This window comes from Bufo gargarizans, chromosome 10 (genome assembly GCF_014858855.1).
Source record: "Bufo gargarizans isolate SCDJY-AF-19 chromosome 10, ASM1485885v1, whole genome shotgun sequence".
Taxonomy (NCBI): domain Eukaryota; kingdom Metazoa; phylum Chordata; class Amphibia; order Anura; family Bufonidae; genus Bufo; species Bufo gargarizans.
In genome coordinates this window covers 27,892,375-27,912,978 of record NC_058089.1, presented here as the reverse complement: position 1 = coordinate 27,912,978, position 20,604 = coordinate 27,892,375, and the positions used below count along the sequence as shown (strand labels likewise).

At 39.7% G+C, this 20,604-nt stretch overlaps 1 protein-coding gene across 1 annotated transcript in view; it reads right to left on the bottom strand.

Moving 5' to 3' along the window:
• Positions 1 to 20,604, bottom strand: part of LOC122920019 (mucin-5AC-like) — a 69,998-nt gene that overhangs the window by 14,770 nt on the left and 34,624 nt on the right. The window contains exons 37-40 of the mRNA XM_044269229.1: positions 14,368 to 19,338; positions 9,641 to 14,281; positions 4,949 to 9,537; positions 775 to 3,994 (exon numbers count right to left, since the gene is read on the bottom strand). Of these exons, the coding sequence (XP_044125164.1) occupies positions 775 to 3,994; positions 4,949 to 9,537; positions 9,641 to 14,281; positions 14,368 to 19,338 (17,421 nt within the window). The remainder of the gene's footprint in view (positions 1 to 774; positions 3,995 to 4,948; positions 9,538 to 9,640; positions 14,282 to 14,367; positions 19,339 to 20,604) is intronic.

The window sequence follows — 20,604 nt, the reverse complement described above, 5'->3', positions numbered from 1 at the left end:
CACCTCCTTAGACATATTTTCTTGCAACTGAACCAACCATACACCATGCACTCAAAAACTTTACAGAAATTGGCTGTTCCTTGACTCGTGCAGCTTAATGCTTCCCTACAGAGACGTAATAGGATGTTAAAGTGGCACCGGAAATAAAAAAAAGTTAAAGTGGCCCCATGTTGTAAGCTGTTTCAAATTGACAAAAGGGAGAACAGAAGTAGAAGGGGCAGTGAAATCATAGCGCAGTACAAGATACGGCTCCTGCAGCACTAAATACTGCCTCAGCAGAATCAAATAGAACAGTGCAGCACATAATACTGCTGCCCTTGCTGCAATCTTCTACTGTGTCAACGTACTAAAGAGAGTGCATTAGATTATGTATCTGGCTGGCGGATATGATTAGGGCTCGAGAAGCCCCTGGGCATTGGCAAACTGGGAAATTTCCCTGTAGAGTCTATGGCTCAAGCTCAGCAATTTAGTTACTGTAAGATGATTAGACCACTGCTTGAAAAAGACATACTTAAGACTTTGGTCACCATATTTCCTCAGAAACTGTGAGGTATGGCAAGTAGGATAATCTACACCTTGTTTGTATAGTTATTTTGTTTATTAAACTGCAATGTCTGATTTTGTCTGCAAATGTACCCTCTGATTGTAAAGTTCTCAAAAATAGTTTAGCAGTATGTAAAAAATAAAATTGCACTATAATATTAAAATAAGTAGTAAAAGTAGTAGTAGAAGCAATAGAAGAATAACTGACTACAAACTTCATACCATACTTACCAGGTGAGAAAAGTGAGTTATTTACTTGACAGAAACAAATTGGTGGTGTGCTCATTGTTGAGATTGATGTGGATGTTGGCGACGTCTGAGAATAGATTGTGCTAGTTCCTGATGTAATCTTTGTGCTACTAGAAGATAAAACACTTGTAGATAAAGGAGTAGTATAAGAAGTAGATGACACTGATGATGTAGTAAAAGATGAAGTAGATGTTGGTGAAGTTGTTGTTCCAGAAGTAGAAGTAAACGTATAAGGGGTATGAGATGTAACAGTTGTTAATGTTGTAGATTGAGATGTTGAACTTGTAGGAGGTGATGAGGATGGTGATGATGAGAAGGTTGATTTTGTAGTAGTCGTAGTTCCACTTGTTGAAATAGTTAAATAAGAAGATGACGTTGGGATTGTCTTAGTTGTGCTTAATGTTGATGTGGTTGAACTAGAGGTGGCTGTACTGCTTGTGGATGTAAAAGAAACAAAGGTGGATGTGGGGGTTGACCTCGTTGAGGTTGATGGTGAAGTGGTTGTGGTTTGGCTTGTTGGTGTAGTAGAATGAGAGGTTGATGTTGGGGTTGTCTTGGTTGTGCTTATAGTTGAAATGGGGCTGGTTGTTTTCTCACTTATAGTTGTAGAATGATAATATGGTGATGTAGATGTTTTAGTTGAGATAGAGGTGGTTGGTGTTTCACTTGTAGATTCGGTAAGTGCTGTTGTTTCACCACAGACTTTAGAACAGCATAGTACCCTAATACTATAATAGTCACATACTGGTGCATCGATTCCTTCCTGTCTGGCCAGTAGGCAAGCAATAGCAGTGTCCCTGTTACACTGTGATACTGAATTTTTCTTCTTGATGCTCAAGTCTGATCTTACGTTACACTCAATTTCACTGGCCATTTGCTGTGTTGAACATATTCCATAACCAACGACCTTTAGTAGCTCTGAGCTATCAACATCTTTACCAGACTGGAAGATTGTGGGTAAATCGGCTTCCTCGCTTGAAAAGTCTTTAAAAACCTTGTTTATTATTTCATTTAAGAATCCTTTATCTGTTTTGCTGACTTTTTCTTGAGAATCACTTCTTCCAGAGTTACCGTTTTGGTTTTCTTCGCTTGAAGAACTTTTGAAAATTCTTTTGATGAATTCATTGAAATATCCTTTACTGGGCTTGCTGTCATTCTGTTTAGAATCTTTTCTTCCTGAGTTACGGCTATGGTCTTCTTCACTTGAGGAGCCCTTGAAAAGCTTTTTCAGCACTTCATTGAAGTATCCTTTATTGGGAGGTGTAACTTTTTCCTTAGAACCCTTTGCAGAGGTGCTATCTTTTTTATTGGGGGAGCCCTTAGAGGGTTGACGAGGCTCTTCACTGGAATCACTTCCTGATAAACTTTCTCCTTCTTTAACAGACTTTGTTGGTGTATCGTTACCTTCCATAAATGATGACCAATAGCATTTCATGGAATATGCGTATGGACAAGTTGTTGAAGAAGTAGTTGAAACACTGGTTGATGAATGAGTGGGCGGTGTTGATGAAACTGTCGTTCCACTTGTACTCCTACTTGTAGAAACAGGGGTAGATGTGGGGGTTGACCTCGTTGAGGTTGATGGTGAAGTAGTTGTGGTTTTGCTTGTTGTTGTAGTAGAATAAGAGGTTGATATTGGGGTTGTCTTGGTTGTGCTTATAGTTGAAATGGGGCTGGTTGTTCTCTCACTTGTAGTTGTAGAATCATAATATGGTGGTGTAGATGTTTTAGTTGAGATAGAGGTGGTTGGTGTAGAAACAGAGGTAGATGTGGGGGTTGACCTTATTGAGGTTGATGGTGAAGTGGTTGTGGTTTGGCTTGTTGGTGTAGTAGAATGAGAGGTTGATGTTGGGGTTGTCTTGGTTGTGCTTATAGTTGAAATGGGGCTGGTTGTTTTCTCACTTATAGTTGTAGAATGATAATATGGTGGTGTAGATGTTTTAGTTGAGATAGAGGTGGTTGGTGTTTCACTTGTAGATTCGGTATAAACTCTTGTTTCACCACAGACTTTAGAACAGCATAGTACCCTAATACTATAATAGTCACATACTGGTGCATCAATTCCTTCCTGTCTGGCCAGTAGGCAAGCAATAGCAGTGTCCCTGTTACACTGTGATACTGAATTTTTATTCTTGATGCTCAAGTCTGATCTTACGTTACACTCAATTTCACTGGCCATTTGCTGTGTTGAACATATTCCATAACCAACGACCTTTAGTAGCTCTGAGCTATCGACATCTTTACCAGACTGGAAGATTGTGGGTAAATCGGCTTCCTCGCTTGAAAAGTCTTTAAAAACCTTGTTGATTATTTCATTTAAGAATCCTTTATCTGTTTTGCTGACTTTTTCTTGAGAATCACTTCTTCCAGAGTTGCCGTTTTGGTTTTCTTCGCTTGAAGAACTTTTGAAAATTCTTTTGATGAATTCATTGAAATATCCTTTACTGGGCTTGCTGTCATTCTGTTTAGAATCTTTTCTTCCTGAGTTACGGCTTTGGTCTTCTTCACTTGAGGAGCCCTTGAAAAGCTTTTTCAGCACTTCATTGAAGTATCCTTTATTGGGAGGTGTAACTTTTTCCTTAGAACCCTTTGCAGAGCTGCTATCTTTTTTATTGGGGGAGCCCTTAGAGGGTTGACGCGGCTCTTCACTGGAATCACTACCTGATAAACTTTCTCCTTCTTTAACAGACTTTGTTGGTGTATCGTTACCTTCCATAAATGATGACCAATAGCATTTCATGGAATATGCGTATGGACAAGTTGTTGAAGAAGTAGTTGAAACACTGGTTGATGAATGAGTGGGCGGTGTTGATGAAACTGTCGTTCCACTTGTACTCCTACTTGTAGAAACAGGGGTAGATGTGGGGGTTGACCTCGTTGAGGTTGATGGTGAAGTAGTTGTGGTTTTGCTTGTTGTTGTAGTAGAATAAGAGGTTGATATTGGGGTTGTCTTGGTTGTGCTTATAGTTGAAATGGGGCTGGTTGTTCTCTCACTTGTAGTTGTAGAATCATAATATGGTGGTGTAGATGTTTTAGTTGAGATAGAGGTGGTTGGTGTAGAAACAGAGGTAGATGTGGGGGTTGACCTTATTGAGGTTGATGGTGAAGTGGTTGTGGTTTGGCTTGTTGGTGTAGTAGAATGAGAGGTTGATGTTGGGGTTGTCTTGGTTGTGCTTATAGTTGAAATGGGGCTGGTTGTTTTCTCACTTATAGTTGTAGAATGATAATATGGTGATGTAGATGTTTTAGTTGAGATAGAGGTGGTTGGTGTTTCACTTGTAGATTCGGTAAGTGCTGTTGTTTCACCACAGACTTTAGAACAGCATAGTACCCTAATACTATAATAGTTACATACTGGTGCATCGATTCCTTCCTGTCTGGCCAGTAGGCAAGCAATAGCAGTGTCCCTGTTACACTGTGATACTGAATTTTTCTTCTTGATGCTCAAGTCTGATCTTACGTTACACTCAATTTCACTGGCCATTTGCTGTGTTGAACATATTCCATAACCAACGACCTTTAGTAGCTCTGAGCTATCAACATCTTTACCAGACTGGAAGATTGTGGGTAAATCGGCTTCCTCGCTTGAAAAGTCTTTAAAAACCTTGTTGATTATTTCATTTAAGAATCCTTTATCTGTTTTGCTGACTTTTTCTTGAGAATCACTTCTTCCAGAGTTACCGTTTTGGTTTTCTTCGCTTGAAGAACTTTTGAAAATTCTTTTGATGAATTCATTGAAATATCCTTTACTGGGCTTGCTGTCATTCTGTTTAGAATCTTTTCTTCCTGAGTTACGGCTTTGGTCTTCTTCACTTGAGGAGCCCTTGAAAAGCTTTTTCAGCACTTCATTGAAGTATCCTTTATTGGGAGGTGTAACTTTTTCCTTAGAACCCTTTGCAGAGCTGCTATCTTTTTTATTGGGGGAGCCCTTAGAGGGTTGACGAGGCTCTTCACTGGAATCACTTCCTGATAAACTTTCTCCTTCTTTAACAGACTTTGTTGGTGTATCGTTACCTTCCATAAATGATGACCAATAGCATTTCATGGAATATGCGTATGGACAAGTTGTTGAAGAAGTAGTTGAAACACTGGTTGATGAATGAGTGGGCGGTGTTGATGAAACTGTCGTTCCACTTGTACTCCTACTTGTAGAAACAGGGGTAGATGTGGGGGTTGACCTCGTTGAGGTTGATGGTGAAGTAGTTGTGGTTTTGCTTGTTGTTGTAGTAGAATAAGAGGTTGATATTGGGGTTGTCTTGGTTGTGCTTATAGTTGAAATGGGGCTGGTTGTTCTCTCACTTGTAGTTGTAGAATCATAATATGGTGGTGTAGATGTTTTAGTTGAGATAGAGGTGGTTGGTGTAGAAACAGAGGTAGATGTGGGGGTTGACCTTATTGAGGTTGATGGTGAAGTGGTTGTGGTTTGGCTTGTTGGTGTAGTAGAATGAGAGGTTGATGTTGGGGTTGTCTTGGTTGTGCTTATAGTTGAAATGGGGCTGGTTGTTTTCTCACTTATAGTTGTAGAATGATAATATGGTGATGTAGATGTTTTAGTTGAGATAGAGGTGGTTGGTGTTTCACTTGTAGATTCGGTAAGTGCTGTTGTTTCACCACAGACTTTAGAACAGCATAGTACCCTAATACTATAATAGTCACATACTGGTGCATCGATTCCTTCCTGTCTGGCCAGTAGGCAAGCAATAGCAGTGTCCCTGTTACACTGTGATACTGAATTTTTCTTCTTGATGCTCAAGTCTGATCTTACGTTACACTCAATTTCACTGGCCATTTGCTGTGTTGAACATATTCCATAACCAACGACCTTTAGTAGCTCTGAGCTATCAACATCTTTACCAGACTGGAAGATTGTGGGTAAATCGGCTTCCTCGCTTGAAAAGTCTTTAAAAACCTTGTTTATTATTTCATTTAAGAATCCTTTATCTGTTTTGCTGACTTTTTCTTGAGAATCACTTCTTCCAGAGTTACCGTTTTGGTTTTCTTCGCTTGAAGAACTTTTGAAAATTCTTTTGATGAATTCATTGAAATATCCTTTACTGGGCTTGCTGTCATTCTGTTTAGAATCTTTTCTTCCTGAGTTACGGCTATGGTCTTCTTCACTTGAGGAGCCCTTGAAAAGCTTTTTCAGCACTTCATTGAAGTATCCTTTATTGGGAGGTGTAACTTTTTCCTTAGAACCCTTTGCAGAGGTGCTATCTTTTTTATTGGGGGAGCCCTTAGAGGGTTGACGAGGCTCTTCACTGGAATCACTTCCTGATAAACTTTCTCCTTCTTTAACAGACTTTGTTGGTGTATCGTTACCTTCCATAAATGATGACCAATAGCATTTCATGGAATATGCGTATGGACAAGTTGTTGAAGAAGTAGTTGAAACACTGGTTGATGAATGAGTGGGCGGTGTTGATGAAACTGTCGTTCCACTTGTACTCCTACTTGTAGAAACAGGGGTAGATGTGGGGGTTGACCTCGTTGAGGTTGATGGTGAAGTAGTTGTGGTTTTGCTTGTTGTTGTAGTAGAATAAGAGGTTGATATTGGGGTTGTCTTGGTTGTGCTTATAGTTGAAATGGGGCTGGTTGTTCTCTCACTTGTAGTTGTAGAATCATAATATGGTGGTGTAGATGTTTTAGTTGAGATAGAGGTGGTTGGTGTAGAAACAGAGGTAGATGTGGGGGTTGACCTTATTGAGGTTGATGGTGAAGTGGTTGTGGTTTGGCTTGTTGGTGTAGTAGAATAAGAGGTTGATATTGGGGTTGTCTTGGTTGTGCTTATAGTTGAAATGGGGCTGGTTGTTCTCTCACTTGTAGTTGTAGAATCATAATATGGTGGTGTAGATGTTTTAGTTGAGATAGAGGTGGTTGGTGTAGAAACAGAGGTAGATGTGGGGGTTGACCTTATTGAGGTTGATGGTGAAGTGGTTGTGGTTTGGCTTGTTGGTGTAGTAGAATGAGAGGTTGATGTTGGGGTTGTCTTGGTTGTGCTTATAGTTGAAATGGGGCTGGTTGTTTTCTCACTTATAGTTGTAGAATGATAATATGGTGGTGTAGATGTTTTAGTTGAGATAGAGGTGGTTGGTGTTTCACTTGTAGATTCGGTATAAACTCTTGTTTCACCACAGACTTTAGAACAGCATAGTACCCTAATACTATAATAGTCACATACTGGTGCATCAATTCCTTCCTGTCTGGCCAGTAGGCAAGCAATAGCAGTGTCCCTGTTACACTGTGATACTGAATTTTTATTCTTGATGCTCAAGTCTGATCTTACGTTACACTCAATTTCACTGGCCATTTGCTGTGTTGAACATATTCCATAACCAACGACCTTTAGTAGCTCTGAGCTATCGACATCTTTACCAGACTGGAAGATTGTGGGTAAATCGGCTTCCTCGCTTGAAAAGTCTTTAAAAACCTTGTTGATTATTTCATTTAAGAATCCTTTATCTGTTTTGCTGACTTTTTCTTGAGAATCACTTCTTCCAGAGTTGCCGTTTTGGTTTTCTTCGCTTGAAGAACTTTTGAAAATTCTTTTGATGAATTCATTGAAATATCCTTTACTGGGCTTGCTGTCATTCTGTTTAGAATCTTTTCTTCCTGAGTTACGGCTTTGGTCTTCTTCACTTGAGGAGCCCTTGAAAAGCTTTTTCAGCACTTCATTGAAGTATCCTTTATTGGGAGGTGTAACTTTTTCCTTAGAACCCTTTGCAGAGCTGCTATCTTTTTTATTGGGGGAGCCCTTAGAGGGTTGACGCGGCTCTTCACTGGAATCACTACCTGATAAACTTTCTCCTTCTTTAACAGACTTTGTTGGTGTATCGTTACCTTCCATAAATGATGACCAATAGCATTTCATGGAATATGCGTATGGACAAGTTGTTGAAGAAGTAGTTGAAACACTGGTTGATGAATGAGTGGGCGGTGTTGATGAAACTGTCGTTCCACTTGTACTCCTACTTGTAGAAACAGGGGTAGATGTGGGGGTTGACCTCGTTGAGGTTGATGGTGAAGTAGTTGTGGTTTTGCTTGTTGTTGTAGTAGAATAAGAGGTTGATATTGGGGTTGTCTTGGTTGTGCTTATAGTTGAAATGGGGCTGGTTGTTCTCTCACTTGTAGTTGTAGAATCATAATATGGTGGTGTAGATGTTTTAGTTGAGATAGAGGTGGTTGGTGTAGAAACAGAGGTAGATGTGGGGGTTGACCTTATTGAGGTTGATGGTGAAGTGGTTGTGGTTTGGCTTGTTGGTGTAGTAGAATGAGAGGTTGATGTTGGGGTTGTCTTGGTTGTGCTTATAGTTGAAATGGGGCTGGTTGTTTTCTCACTTATAGTTGTAGAATGATAATATGGTGATGTAGATGTTTTAGTTGAGATAGAGGTGGTTGGTGTTTCACTTGTAGATTCGGTAAGTGCTGTTGTTTCACCACAGACTTTAGAACAGCATAGTACCCTAATACTATAATAGTTACATACTGGTGCATCGATTCCTTCCTGTCTGGCCAGTAGGCAAGCAATAGCAGTGTCCCTGTTACACTGTGATACTGAATTTTTCTTCTTGATGCTCAAGTCTGATCTTACGTTACACTCAATTTCACTGGCCATTTGCTGTGTTGAACATATTCCATAACCAACGACCTTTAGTAGCTCTGAGCTATCAACATCTTTACCAGACTGGAAGATTGTGGGTAAATCGGCTTCCTCGCTTGAAAAGTCTTTAAAAACCTTGTTGATTATTTCATTTAAGAATCCTTTATCTGTTTTGCTGACTTTTTCTTGAGAATCACTTCTTCCAGAGTTACCGTTTTGGTTTTCTTCGCTTGAAGAACTTTTGAAAATTCTTTTGATGAATTCATTGAAATATCCTTTACTGGGCTTGCTGTCATTCTGTTTAGAATCTTTTCTTCCTGAGTTACGGCTATGGTCTTCTTCACTTGAGGAGCCCTTGAAAAGCTTTTTCAGCACTTCATTGAAGTATCCTTTATTGGGAGGTGTAACTTTTTCCTTAGAACCCTTTGCAGAGCTGCTATCTTTTTTATTGGGGGAGCCCTTAGAGGGTTGACGAGGCTCTTCACTGGAATCACTTCCTGATAAACTTTCTCCTTCTTTAACAGACTTTGTTGGTGTATCGTTACCTTCCATAAATGATGACCAATAGCATTTCATGGAATATGCGTATGGACAAGTTGTTGAAGAAGTAGTTGAAACACTGGTTGATGAATGAGTGGGCGGTGTTGATGAAACTGTCGTTCCACTTGTACTCCTACTTGTAGAAACAGGGGTAGATGTGGGGGTTGACCTCGTTGAGGTTGATGGTGAAGTAGTTGTGGTTTTGCTTGTTGTTGTAGTAGAATAAGAGGTTGATATTGGGGTTGTCTTGGTTGTGCTTATAGTTGAAATGGGGCTGGTTGTTCTCTCACTTGTAGTTGTAGAATCATAATATGGTGGTGTAGATGTTTTAGTTGAGATAGAGGTGGTTGGTGTAGAAACAGAGGTAGATGTGGGGGTTGACCTTATTGAGGTTGATGGTGAAGTGGTTGTGGTTTGGCTTGTTGGTGTAGTAGAATGAGAGGTTGATGTTGGGGTTGTCTTGGTTGTGCTTATAGTTGAAATGGGGCTGGTTGTTTTCTCACTTATAGTTGTAGAATGATAATATGGTGATGTAGATGTTTTAGTTGAGATAGAGGTGGTTGGTGTTTCACTTGTAGATTCGGTAAGTGCTGTTGTTTCACCACAGACTTTAGAACAGCATAGTACCCTAATACTATAATAGTTCACATACTGGTGCATCGATTCCTTCCTGTCTGGCCAGTAGGCAAGCAATAGCAGTGTCCCTGTTACACTGTGATACTGAATTTTTCTTCTTGATGCTCAAGTCTGATCTTACGTTACACTCAATTTCACTGGCCATTTGCTGTGTTGAACATATTCCATAACCAACGACCTTTAGTAGCTCTGAGCTATCAACATCTTTACCAGACTGGAAGATTGTGGGTAAATCGGCTTCCTCGCTTGAAAAGTCTTTAAAAACCTTGTTGATTATTTCATTTAAGAATCCTTTATCTGTTTTGCTGACTTTTTCTTGAGAATCACTTCTTCCAGAGTTACCGTTTTGGTTTTCTTCGCTTGAAGAACTTTTGAAAATTCTTTTGATGAATTCATTGAAATATCCTTTACTGGGCTTGCTGTCATTCTGTTTAGAATCTTTTCTTCCTGAGTTACGGCTTTGGTCTTCTTCACTTGAGGAGCCCTTGAAAAGCTTTTTCAGCACTTCATTGAAGTATCCTTTATTGGGAGGTGTAACTTTTTCCTTAGAACCCTTTGCAGAGCTGCTATCTTTTTTATTGGGGGAGCCCTTAGAGGGTTGACGAGGCTCTTCACTGGAATCACTTCCTGATAAACTTTCTCCTTCTTTAACAGACTTTGTTGGTGTATCGTTACCTTCCATAAATGATGACCAATAGCATTTCATGGAATATGCGTATGGACAAGTTGTTGAAGAAGTAGTTGAAACACTGGTTGATGAATGAGTGGGCGGTGTTGATGAAACTGTCGTTCCACTTGTACTCCTACTTGTAGAAACAGGGGTAGATGTGGGGGTTGACCTCGTTGAGGTTGATGGTGAAGTAGTTGTGGTTTTGCTTGTTGTTGTAGTAGAATAAGAGGTTGATATTGGGGTTGTCTTGGTTGTGCTTATAGTTGAAATGGGGCTGGTTGTTCTCTCACTTGTAGTTGTAGAATCATAATATGGTGGTGTAGATGTTTTAGTTGAGATAGAGGTGGTTGGTGTAGAAACAGAGGTAGATGTGGGGGTTGACCTTATTGAGGTTGATGGTGAAGTGGTTGTGGTTTGGCTTGTTGGTGTAGTAGAATGAGAGGTTGATGTTGGGGTTGTCTTGGTTGTGCTTATAGTTGAAATGGGGCTGGTTGTTTTCTCACTTATAGTTGTAGAATGATAATATGGTGATGTAGATGTTTTAGTTGAGATAGAGGTGGTTGGTGTTTCACTTGTAGATTCGGTAAGTGCTGTTGTTTCACCACAGACTTTAGAACAGCATAGTACCCTAATACTATAATAGTCACATACTGGTGCATCGATTCCTTCCTGTCTGGCCAGTAGGCAAGCAATAGCAGTGTCCCTGTTACACTGTGATACTGAATTTTTCTTCTTGATGCTCAAGTCTGATCTTACGTTACACTCAATTTCACTGGCCATTTGCTGTGTTGAACATATTCCATAACCAACGACCTTTAGTAGCTCTGAGCTATCAACATCTTTACCAGACTGGAAGATTGTGGGTAAATCGGCTTCCTCGCTTGAAAAGTCTTTAAAAACCTTGTTGATTATTTCATTTAAGAATCCTTTATCTGTTTTGCTGACTTTTTCTTGAGAATCACTTCTTCCAGAGTTACCGTTTTGGTTTTCTTCGCTTGAAGAACTTTTGAAAATTCTTTTGATGAATTCATTGAAATATCCTTTACTGGGCTTGCTGTCATTCTGTTTAGAATCTTTTCTTCCTGAGTTACGGCTTTGGTCTTCTTCACTTGAGGAGCCCTTGAAAAGCTTTTTCAGCACTTCATTGAAGTATCCTTTATTGGGAGGTGTAACTTTTTCCTTAGAACCCTTTGCAGAGCTGCTATCTTTTTTATTGGGGGAGCCCTTAGAGGGTTGACGAGGCTCTTCACTGGAATCACTTCCTGATAAACTTTCTCCTTCTTTAACAGACTTTGTTGGTGTATCGTTACCTTCCATAAATGATGACCAATAGCATTTCATGGAATATGCGTATGGACAAGTTGTTGAAGAAGTAGTTGAAACACTGGTTGATGAATGAGTGGGCGGTGTTGATGAAACTGTCGTTCCACTTGTACTCCTACTTGTAGAAACAGGGGTAGATGTGGGGGTTGACCTCGTTGAGGTTGATGGTGAAGTAGTTGTGGTTTTGCTTGTTGTTGTAGTAGAATAAGAGGTTGATATTGGGGTTGTCTTGGTTGTGCTTATAGTTGAAATGGGGCTGGTTGTTCTCTCACTTGTAGTTGTAGAATCATAATATGGTGGTGTAGATGTTTTAGTTGAGATAGAGGTGGTTGGTGTAGAAACAGAGGTAGATGTGGGGGTTGACCTTATTGAGGTTGATGGTGAAGTGGTTGTGGTTTGGCTTGTTGGTGTAGTAGAATAAGAGGTTGATATTGGGGTTGTCTTGGTTGTGCTTATAGTTGAAATGGGGCTGGTTGTTCTCTCACTTGTAGTTGTAGAATCATAATATGGTGGTGTAGATGTTTTAGTTGAGATAGAGGTGGTTGGTGTAGAAACAGAGGTAGATGTGGGGGTTGACCTTATTGAGGTTGATGGTGAAGTGGTTGTGGTTTGGCTTGTTGGTGTAGTAGAATGAGAGGTTGATGTTGGGGTTGTCTTGGTTGTGCTTATAGTTGAAATGGGGCTGGTTGTTTTCTCACTTATAGTTGTAGAATGATAATATGGTGGTGTAGATGTTTTAGTTGAGATAGAGGTGGTTGGTGTTTCACTTGTAGATTCGGTATAAACTCTTGTTTCACCACAGACTTTAGAACAGCATAGTACCCTAATACTATAATAGTCACATACTGGTGCATCAATTCCTTCCTGTCTGGCCAGTAGGCAAGCAATAGCAGTGTCCCTGTTACACTGTGATACTGAATTTTTATTCTTGATGCTCAAGTCTGATCTTACGTTACACTCAATTTCACTGGCCATTTGCTGTGTTGAACATATTCCATAACCAACGACCTTTAGTAGCTCTGAGCTATCGACATCTTTACCAGACTGGAAGATTGTGGGTAAATCGGCTTCCTCGCTTGAAAAGTCTTTAAAAACCTTGTTGATTATTTCATTTAAGAATCCTTTATCTGTTTTGCTGACTTTTTCTTGAGAATCACTTCTTCCAGAGTTGCCGTTTTGGTTTTCTTCGCTTGAAGAACTTTTGAAAATTCTTTTGATGAATTCATTGAAATATCCTTTACTGGGCTTGCTGTCATTCTGTTTAGAATCTTTTCTTCCTGAGTTACGGCTTTGGTCTTCTTCACTTGAGGAGCCCTTGAAAAGCTTTTTCAGCACTTCATTGAAGTATCCTTTATTGGGAGGTGTAACTTTTTCCTTAGAACCCTTTGCAGAGCTGCTATCTTTTTTATTGGGGGAGCCCTTAGAGGGTTGACGCGGCTCTTCACTGGAATCACTACCTGATAAACTTTCTCCTTCTTTAACAGACTTTGTTGGTGTATCGTTACCTTCCATAAATGATGACCAATAGCATTTCATGGAATATGCGTATGGACAAGTTGTTGAAGAAGTAGTTGAAACACTGGTTGATGAATGAGTGGGCGGTGTTGATGAAACTGTCGTTCCACTTGTACTCCTACTTGTAGAAACAGGGGTAGATGTGGGGGTTGACCTCGTTGAGGTTGATGGTGAAGTAGTTGTGGTTTTGCTTGTTGTTGTAGTAGAATAAGAGGTTGATATTGGGGTTGTCTTGGTTGTGCTTATAGTTGAAATGGGGCTGGTTGTTCTCTCACTTGTAGTTGTAGAATCATAATATGGTGGTGTAGATGTTTTAGTTGAGATAGAGGTGGTTGGTGTAGAAACAGAGGTAGATGTGGGGGTTGACCTTATTGAGGTTGATGGTGAAGTGGTTGTGGTTTGGCTTGTTGGTGTAGTAGAATGAGAGGTTGATGTTGGGGTTGTCTTGGTTGTGCTTATAGTTGAAATGGGGCTGGTTGTTTTCTCACTTATAGTTGTAGAATGATAATATGGTGATGTAGATGTTTTAGTTGAGATAGAGGTGGTTGGTGTTTCACTTGTAGATTCGGTAAGTGCTGTTGTTTCACCACAGACTTTAGAACAGCATAGTACCCTAATACTATAATAGTCACATACTGGTGCATCGATTCCTTCCTGTCTGGCCAGTAGGCAAGCAATAGCAGTGTCCCTGTTACACTGTGATACTGAATTTTTCTTCTTGATGCTCAAGTCTGATCTTACGTTACACTCAATTTCACTGGCCATTTGCTGTGTTGAACATATTCCATAACCAACGACCTTTAGTAGCTCTGAGCTATCAACATCTTTACCAGACTGGAAGATTGTGGGTAAATCGGCTTCCTCGCTTGAAAAGTCTTTAAAAACCTTGTTGATTATTTCATTTAAGAATCCTTTATCTGTTTTGCTGACTTTTTCTTGAGAATCACTTCTTCCAGAGTTACCGTTTTGGTTTTCTTCGCTTGAAGAACTTTTGAAAATTCTTTTGATGAATTCATTGAAATATCCTTTACTGGGCTTGCTGTCATTCTGTTTAGAATCTTTTCTTCCTGAGTTACGGCTATGGTCTTCTTCACTTGAGGAGCCCTTGAAAAGCTTTTTCAGCACTTCATTGAAGTATCCTTTATTGGGAGGTGTAACTTTTTCCTTAGAACCCTTTGCAGAGCTGCTATCTTTTTTATTGGGGAGCCCTTAGAGGGTTGACGAGGCTCTTCACTGGAATCACTTCCTGATAAACTTTCTCCTTCTTTAACAGACTTTGTTGGTGTATCGTTACCTTCCATAAATGATGACCAATAGCATTTCATGGAATATGCGTATGGACAAGTTGTTGAAGAAGTAGTTGAAACACTGGTTGATGAATGAGTGGGCGGTGTTGATGAAACTGTCGTTCCACTTGTACTCCTACTTGTAGAAACAGGGGTAGATGTGGGGGTTGACCTCGTTGAGGTTGATGGTGAAGTAGTTGTGGTTTTGCTTGTTGTTGTAGTAGAATAAGAGGTTGATATTGGGGTTGTCTTGGTTGTGCTTATAGTTGAAATGGGGCTGGTTGTTCTCTCACTTGTAGTTGTAGAATCATAATATGGTGGTGTAGATGTTTTAGTTGAGATAGAGGTGGTTGGTGTAGAAACAGAGGTAGATGTGGGGGTTGACCTTATTGAGGTTGATGGTGAAGTGGTTGTGGTTTGGCTTGTTGGTGTAGTAGAATAAGAGGTTGATATTGGGGTTGTCTTGGTTGTGCTTATAGTTGAAATGGGGCTGGTTGTTCTCTCACTTGTAGTTGTAGAATCATAATATGGTGGTGTAGATGTTTTAGTTGAGATAGAGGTGGTTGGTGTAGAAACAGAGGTAGATGTGGGGGTTGACCTTATTGAGGTTGATGGTGAAGTGGTTGTGGTTTGGCTTGTTGGTGTAGTAGAATGAGAGGTTGATGTTGGGGTTGTCTTGGTTGTGCTTATAGTTGAAATGGGGCTGGTTGTTTTCTCACTTATAGTTGTAGAATGATAATATGGTGGTGTAGATGTTTTAGTTGAGATAGAGGTGGTTGGTGTTTCACTTGTAGATTCGGTATAAACTCTTGTTTCACCACAGACTTTAGAACAGCATAGTACCCTAATACTATAATAGTCACATACTGGTGCATCGATTCCTTCCTGTCTGGCCAGTAGGCAAGCAATAGCAGTGTCCCTGTTACACTGTGATACTGAATTTTTATTCTTGATGCTCAAGTCTGATCTTACGTTACACTCAATTTCACTGGCCATTTGCTGTGTTGAACATATTCCATAACCAACGACCTTTAGTAGCTCTGAGCTATCGACATCTTTACCAGACTGGAAGATTGTGGGTAAATCGGCTTCCTCGCTTGAAAAGTCTTTAAAAACCTTGTTGATTATTTCATTTAAGAATCCTTTATCTGTTTTGCTGACTTTTTCTTGAGAATCACTTCTTCCAGAGTTGCCGTTTTGGTTTTCTTCGCTTGAAGAACTTTTGAAAATTCTTTTGATGAATTCATTGAAATATCCTTTACTGGGCTTGCTGTCATTCTGTTTAGAATCTTTTCTTCCTGAGTTACGGCTTTGGTCTTCTTCACTTGAGGAGCCCTTGAAAAGCTTTTTCAGCACTTCATTGAAGTATCCTTTATTGGGAGGTGTAACTTTTTCCTTAGAACCCTTTGCAGAGCTGCTATCTTTTTTATTGGGGGAGCCCTTAGAGGGTTGACGCGGCTCTTCACTGGAATCACTACCTGATAAACTTTCTCCTTCTTTAACAGACTTTGTTGGTGTATCGTTACCTTCCATAAATGATGACCAATAGCATTTCATGGAATATGCGTATGGACAAGTTGTTGAAGAAGTAGTTGAAACACTGGTTGATGAATGAGTGGGCGGTGTTGATGAAACTGTCGTTCCACTTGTACTCCTACTTGTAGAAACAGGGGTAGATGTGGGGGTTGACCTCGTTGAGGTTGATGGTGAAGTAGTTGTGGTTTTGCTTGTTGTTGTAGTAGAATAAGAGGTTGATATTGGGGTTGTCTTGGTTGTGCTTATAGTTGAAATGGGGCTGGTTGTTCTCTCACTTGTAGTTGTAGAATCATAATATGGTGGTGTAGATGTTTTAGTTGAGATAGAGGTGGTTGGTGTAGAAACAGAGGTAGATGTGGGGGTTGACCTTATTGAGGTTGATGGTGAAGTGGTTGTGGTTTGGCTTGTTGGTGTAGTAGAATGAGAGGTTGATGTTGGGGTTGTCTTGGTTGTGCTTATAGTTGAAATGGGGCTGGTTGTTTTCTCACTTATAGTTGTAGAATGATAATATGGTGATGTAGATGTTTTAGTTGAGATAGAGGTGGTTGGTGTTTCACTTGTAGATTCGGTAAGTGCTGTTGTTTCACCACAGACTTTAGAACAGCATAGTACCCTAATACTATAATAGTCACATACTGGTGCATCGATTCCTTCCTGTCTGGCCAGTAGGCAAGCAATAGCAGTGTCCCTGTTACACTGTGATACTGAATTTTTCTTCTTGATGCTCAAGTCTGATCTTACGTTACACTCAATTTCACTGGCCATTTGCTGTGTTGAACATATTCCATAACCAACGACCTTTAGTAGCTCTGAGCTATCGACATCTTTACCAGACTGGAAGATTGTGGGTAAATCGGCTTCCTCGCTTGAAAAGTCTTTAAAAACCTTGTTGATTATTTCATTTAAGAATTCTTTATCTGTTTTGCTGACTTTTTCTTGAGAATCACTTCTTCCAGAGTTACCGTTTTGGTTTTCTTCGCTTGAAGAACTTTTGAAAATTCTTTTGATGAATTCATTGAAATATCCTTTACTGGGCTTGCTGTCATTCTGTTTAGAATCTTTTCTTCCTGAGTTACGGCTTTGGTCTTCTTCACTTGAGGAGCCCTTGAAAAGCTTTTTCAGCACTTCATTGAAGTATCCTTTATTGGGAGGTGTAACTTTTTCCTTAGAACCCTTTGCAGAGCTGCTATCTTTTTTATTGGGGGAGCCCTTAGAGGGTTGACGAGGCTCTTCACTGGAATCACTTCCTGATAAACTTTCTCCTTCTTTAACAGACTTTGTTGGTGTATCGTTACCTTCCATAAATGATGACCAATAGCATTTCATGGAATATGCGTATGGACAAGTTGTTGAAGAAGTAGTTGAAACACTGGTTGATGAATGAGTGGGCGGTGTTGATGAAACTGTCGTTCCACTTGTACTCCTACTTGTAGAAACAGGGGTAGATGTGGGGGTTGACCTCGTTGAGGTTGATGGTGAAGTAGTTGTGGTTTTGCTTGTTGTTGTAGTAGAATAAGAGGTTGATATTGGGGTTGTCTTGGTTGTGCTTATAGTTGAAATGGGGCTGGTTGTTCTCTCACTTGTAGTTGTAGAATCATAATATGGTGGTGTAGATGTTTTAGTTGAGATAGAGGTGGTTGGTGTAGAAACAGAGGTAGATGTGGGGGTTGACCTTATTGAGGTTGATGGTGAAGTGGTTGTGGTTTGGCTTGCTGGTGTAGTAGAATGAGAGGTTGATGTTGGGGTTGTCTTGGTTGTGCTTATAGTTGAAATGGGGCTGGTTGTTTTCTCACTTATAGTTGTAGAATGATAATATGGTGATGTAGATGTTTTAGTTGAGATAGAGGTGGTTGGTGTTTCACTTGTAGATTCGGTAAGTGCTGTTGTTTCACCACAGACTTTAGAACAGCATAGTACCCTTATACTATAATAGTCACATACTAGTGCATCGATTCCTTCCTGTCTGGCCAGTAGGCAAGCAATAGCAGTGTCCCTGTTACACTGTAATACAGAATTTTTCTTCTTGATGCTCAAGTCTGATCTTACGTTACACTCAATTTCACTGGCCATTTGCTGTGTTGAACATATTCCATAACCAACGACCTTTAGTAGCTCTGAGCTATCGACATCTTTACCAGACTGGAAGATTGTGGGTAAATCGGCTTCCTCGCTTGAAAAGTCTTTAAAAACCTTGTTGATTATTTCATTTAAGAATCCTTTATCTGTTTTGCTGACTTTTTCTTGAGAATCACTTCTTCCAGAGTTGCCGTTTTGGTTTTCTTCGCTTGAAGAACTTTTGAAAATTCTTTTGATGAATTCATTGAAATATCCTTTACTGGGCTTGCTGTCATTCTGTTTGGAATCTTTTCTTCCTAAGTTACGGCTTTGGTCTTCTTCACTTGAGGAGCCCTTGAAAAGCTTTTTCAGCACTTCATTGAAGTATCCTTTATTGGGAGGTGTAACTTTTTCCTTAGAACCCTTTGCAGAGCTGCTATCTTTTTTATTGGGGGAGCCCTTAGAGGGTTGACGAGGCTCTTCACTGGAATCACTTCCTGATAAACTTTCTCCTTCTTTAACAGACTTTGTTGGTGTATCGTTACCTTCCATGAATGATGACCAATAGCATTTCATGGAATATGCGTATGGACAAGTTGTTGAAGAAGTAGTTGAAACACTGGTTGATAAATGAGTAGGCGGTGTTGATGAAACTGTTGTTCCACTTGTACTCTTACTTGTAGAAACAGAAGTAGATGTTGGCGTTGTCTTGGTTGATGTTTCAGATGAAGTGAATTTTGTTGTACCTGTGGATGTTCTGCTCGTAGATGTTGATGTAGTAGAGATAACTGAGTATGGTGTTGTTGTTATTGTTGAAGATGGTTTGATTGAACTAGTTGTTAATGTTCCAGTTGTGGATACGGTAAAAACAGAGGTAGAACGGTTTGTTGTACTTATGGTAGTTTTTGAGGATGATGTGCTTGTGCTAGAGGTTGTTTTCGTTTCACTTGTCAATGTCGGAGTAACAGAAACAGATGAATATGGTGTTTTAGTTATGGTAGATTTTGAAGTTGATGCGGTTGAACTAGATATACCTGTTGTTTTAACAGTTGATGATGTTACTTGTTTCGTGCAATCTGCTATTGGGGAACAACATTGCACTCTGATTTCGTAATTGTAACAAATTCTCTGTGGTTGTTGGCTGTTAATACAAATCAGACCCACATATTTGCTACATGTCACTATTTGATGTAGGTCTTCTATTGCATTTTCAGGGAAAAACTTTGCTCTGCATTCAACATTTTGAGGTGCATCACAAATTTCAAATCCTGCTTTCCTTATGTCTCCTAAGGTTTCGAAATCTCCATTGTCCTTGCCGTAAGAAGGGTAACTTACGTCAAACCATCTTGACCAAGTGCATCCTGCATCCTCTGGAGTTACAGAACATACTAGAATGAAAAGAACATAAATAAAGTTAAAAAAGTGTGTATATTTTGTAAACCTCATTTATCATACCATCACTCCAGAATTCTGTCTTCAAAAAGTAAAAAATTTGGGCTTTTGTGTCTTTTTGCACTCACTTGTGCAAAAATGTTTGGAATTTTTGCATTTTTACACCACTCTCTCCAGTTTTGTTATATGGGTGGGAAAGTTGGTGTGGTTAGCTATGTTAACCTGTTCGCTGGAGCGATGTGTAAACATGGCGCCCGCTTGCACGTGCAGCGGGTGCCATGGTCTGCAGGTCTGTGCTGTTTCAAACATCAGAGACCTGCAGCTAATTACCATGACCGGCAATAATGCCGATTGTGGTAATTAAAGTCTTTAGATGCCGTGATCAAGTGAGATCACGGCATCTAAATGCGAAAAACACAGACACTCACGCTTCTGGGCTTCTTACAGATGCACAGTGCGGCTAATGTGGGCATCAGTAGTTGCGCTGAACACTTTAAGCCTCGCTGATAAAGCTTATAGTGTTCATGTTGCAATTCTTATGGCAGGCCAGGCTAAGAAATTAGCAATTTATAGTGTAGCATTATTTATAAGCTCATATATATTTTTTTTAGCAAAGTTAACATTTATTTTTACACTATTTAGACATAAAAAACCTATACATATGGGGTATCATTGTAATTGTACTGACCCAGAGAATGAAGGGCATGGGTCAGTTTTGCCGGAAACTAAATTCTGTGGGAACAAGACCGGTGGAGGATTATTATTTTTTTTTTTTTTCAAATTCCACCTCATTGGGAATTTTTTAACCGCTTCCCACTATATTTTAAGCCATCATTAATGGTGGCATTAGAAAATACAACTTGTCCCGGAAGAAATAAACCCTCATACAGCTATATGACCGGAAATATTAAAAAGTTATGGCTCAAGTAATATAGGGAAGAAAAATGAAAACGCAAAAATGAAAAAACCTCCGGTATTTTAAGGGTTAATAAGCTTTATTCGAGATTTATCATTGAGGCTTTTTTAAAAGTCTCAAAATAATTTGCAATGTCACTGCAGTTGGAGGGTGGGGTAGGAAAACTGGGGTAGCTTTTCCAAACAATTGTGTTAGGTTTAAAGATAAGACAAATTTATCAAACAACTTGTGAGATTTGATAAATGTGGCATAAACTACACCAACGCAAACTGAAGCAAAATTGTTTTTCAAAGCAATATAATTTCACAATGTTGTGTGGAGACATCAATGCTATATTTTTCTATGT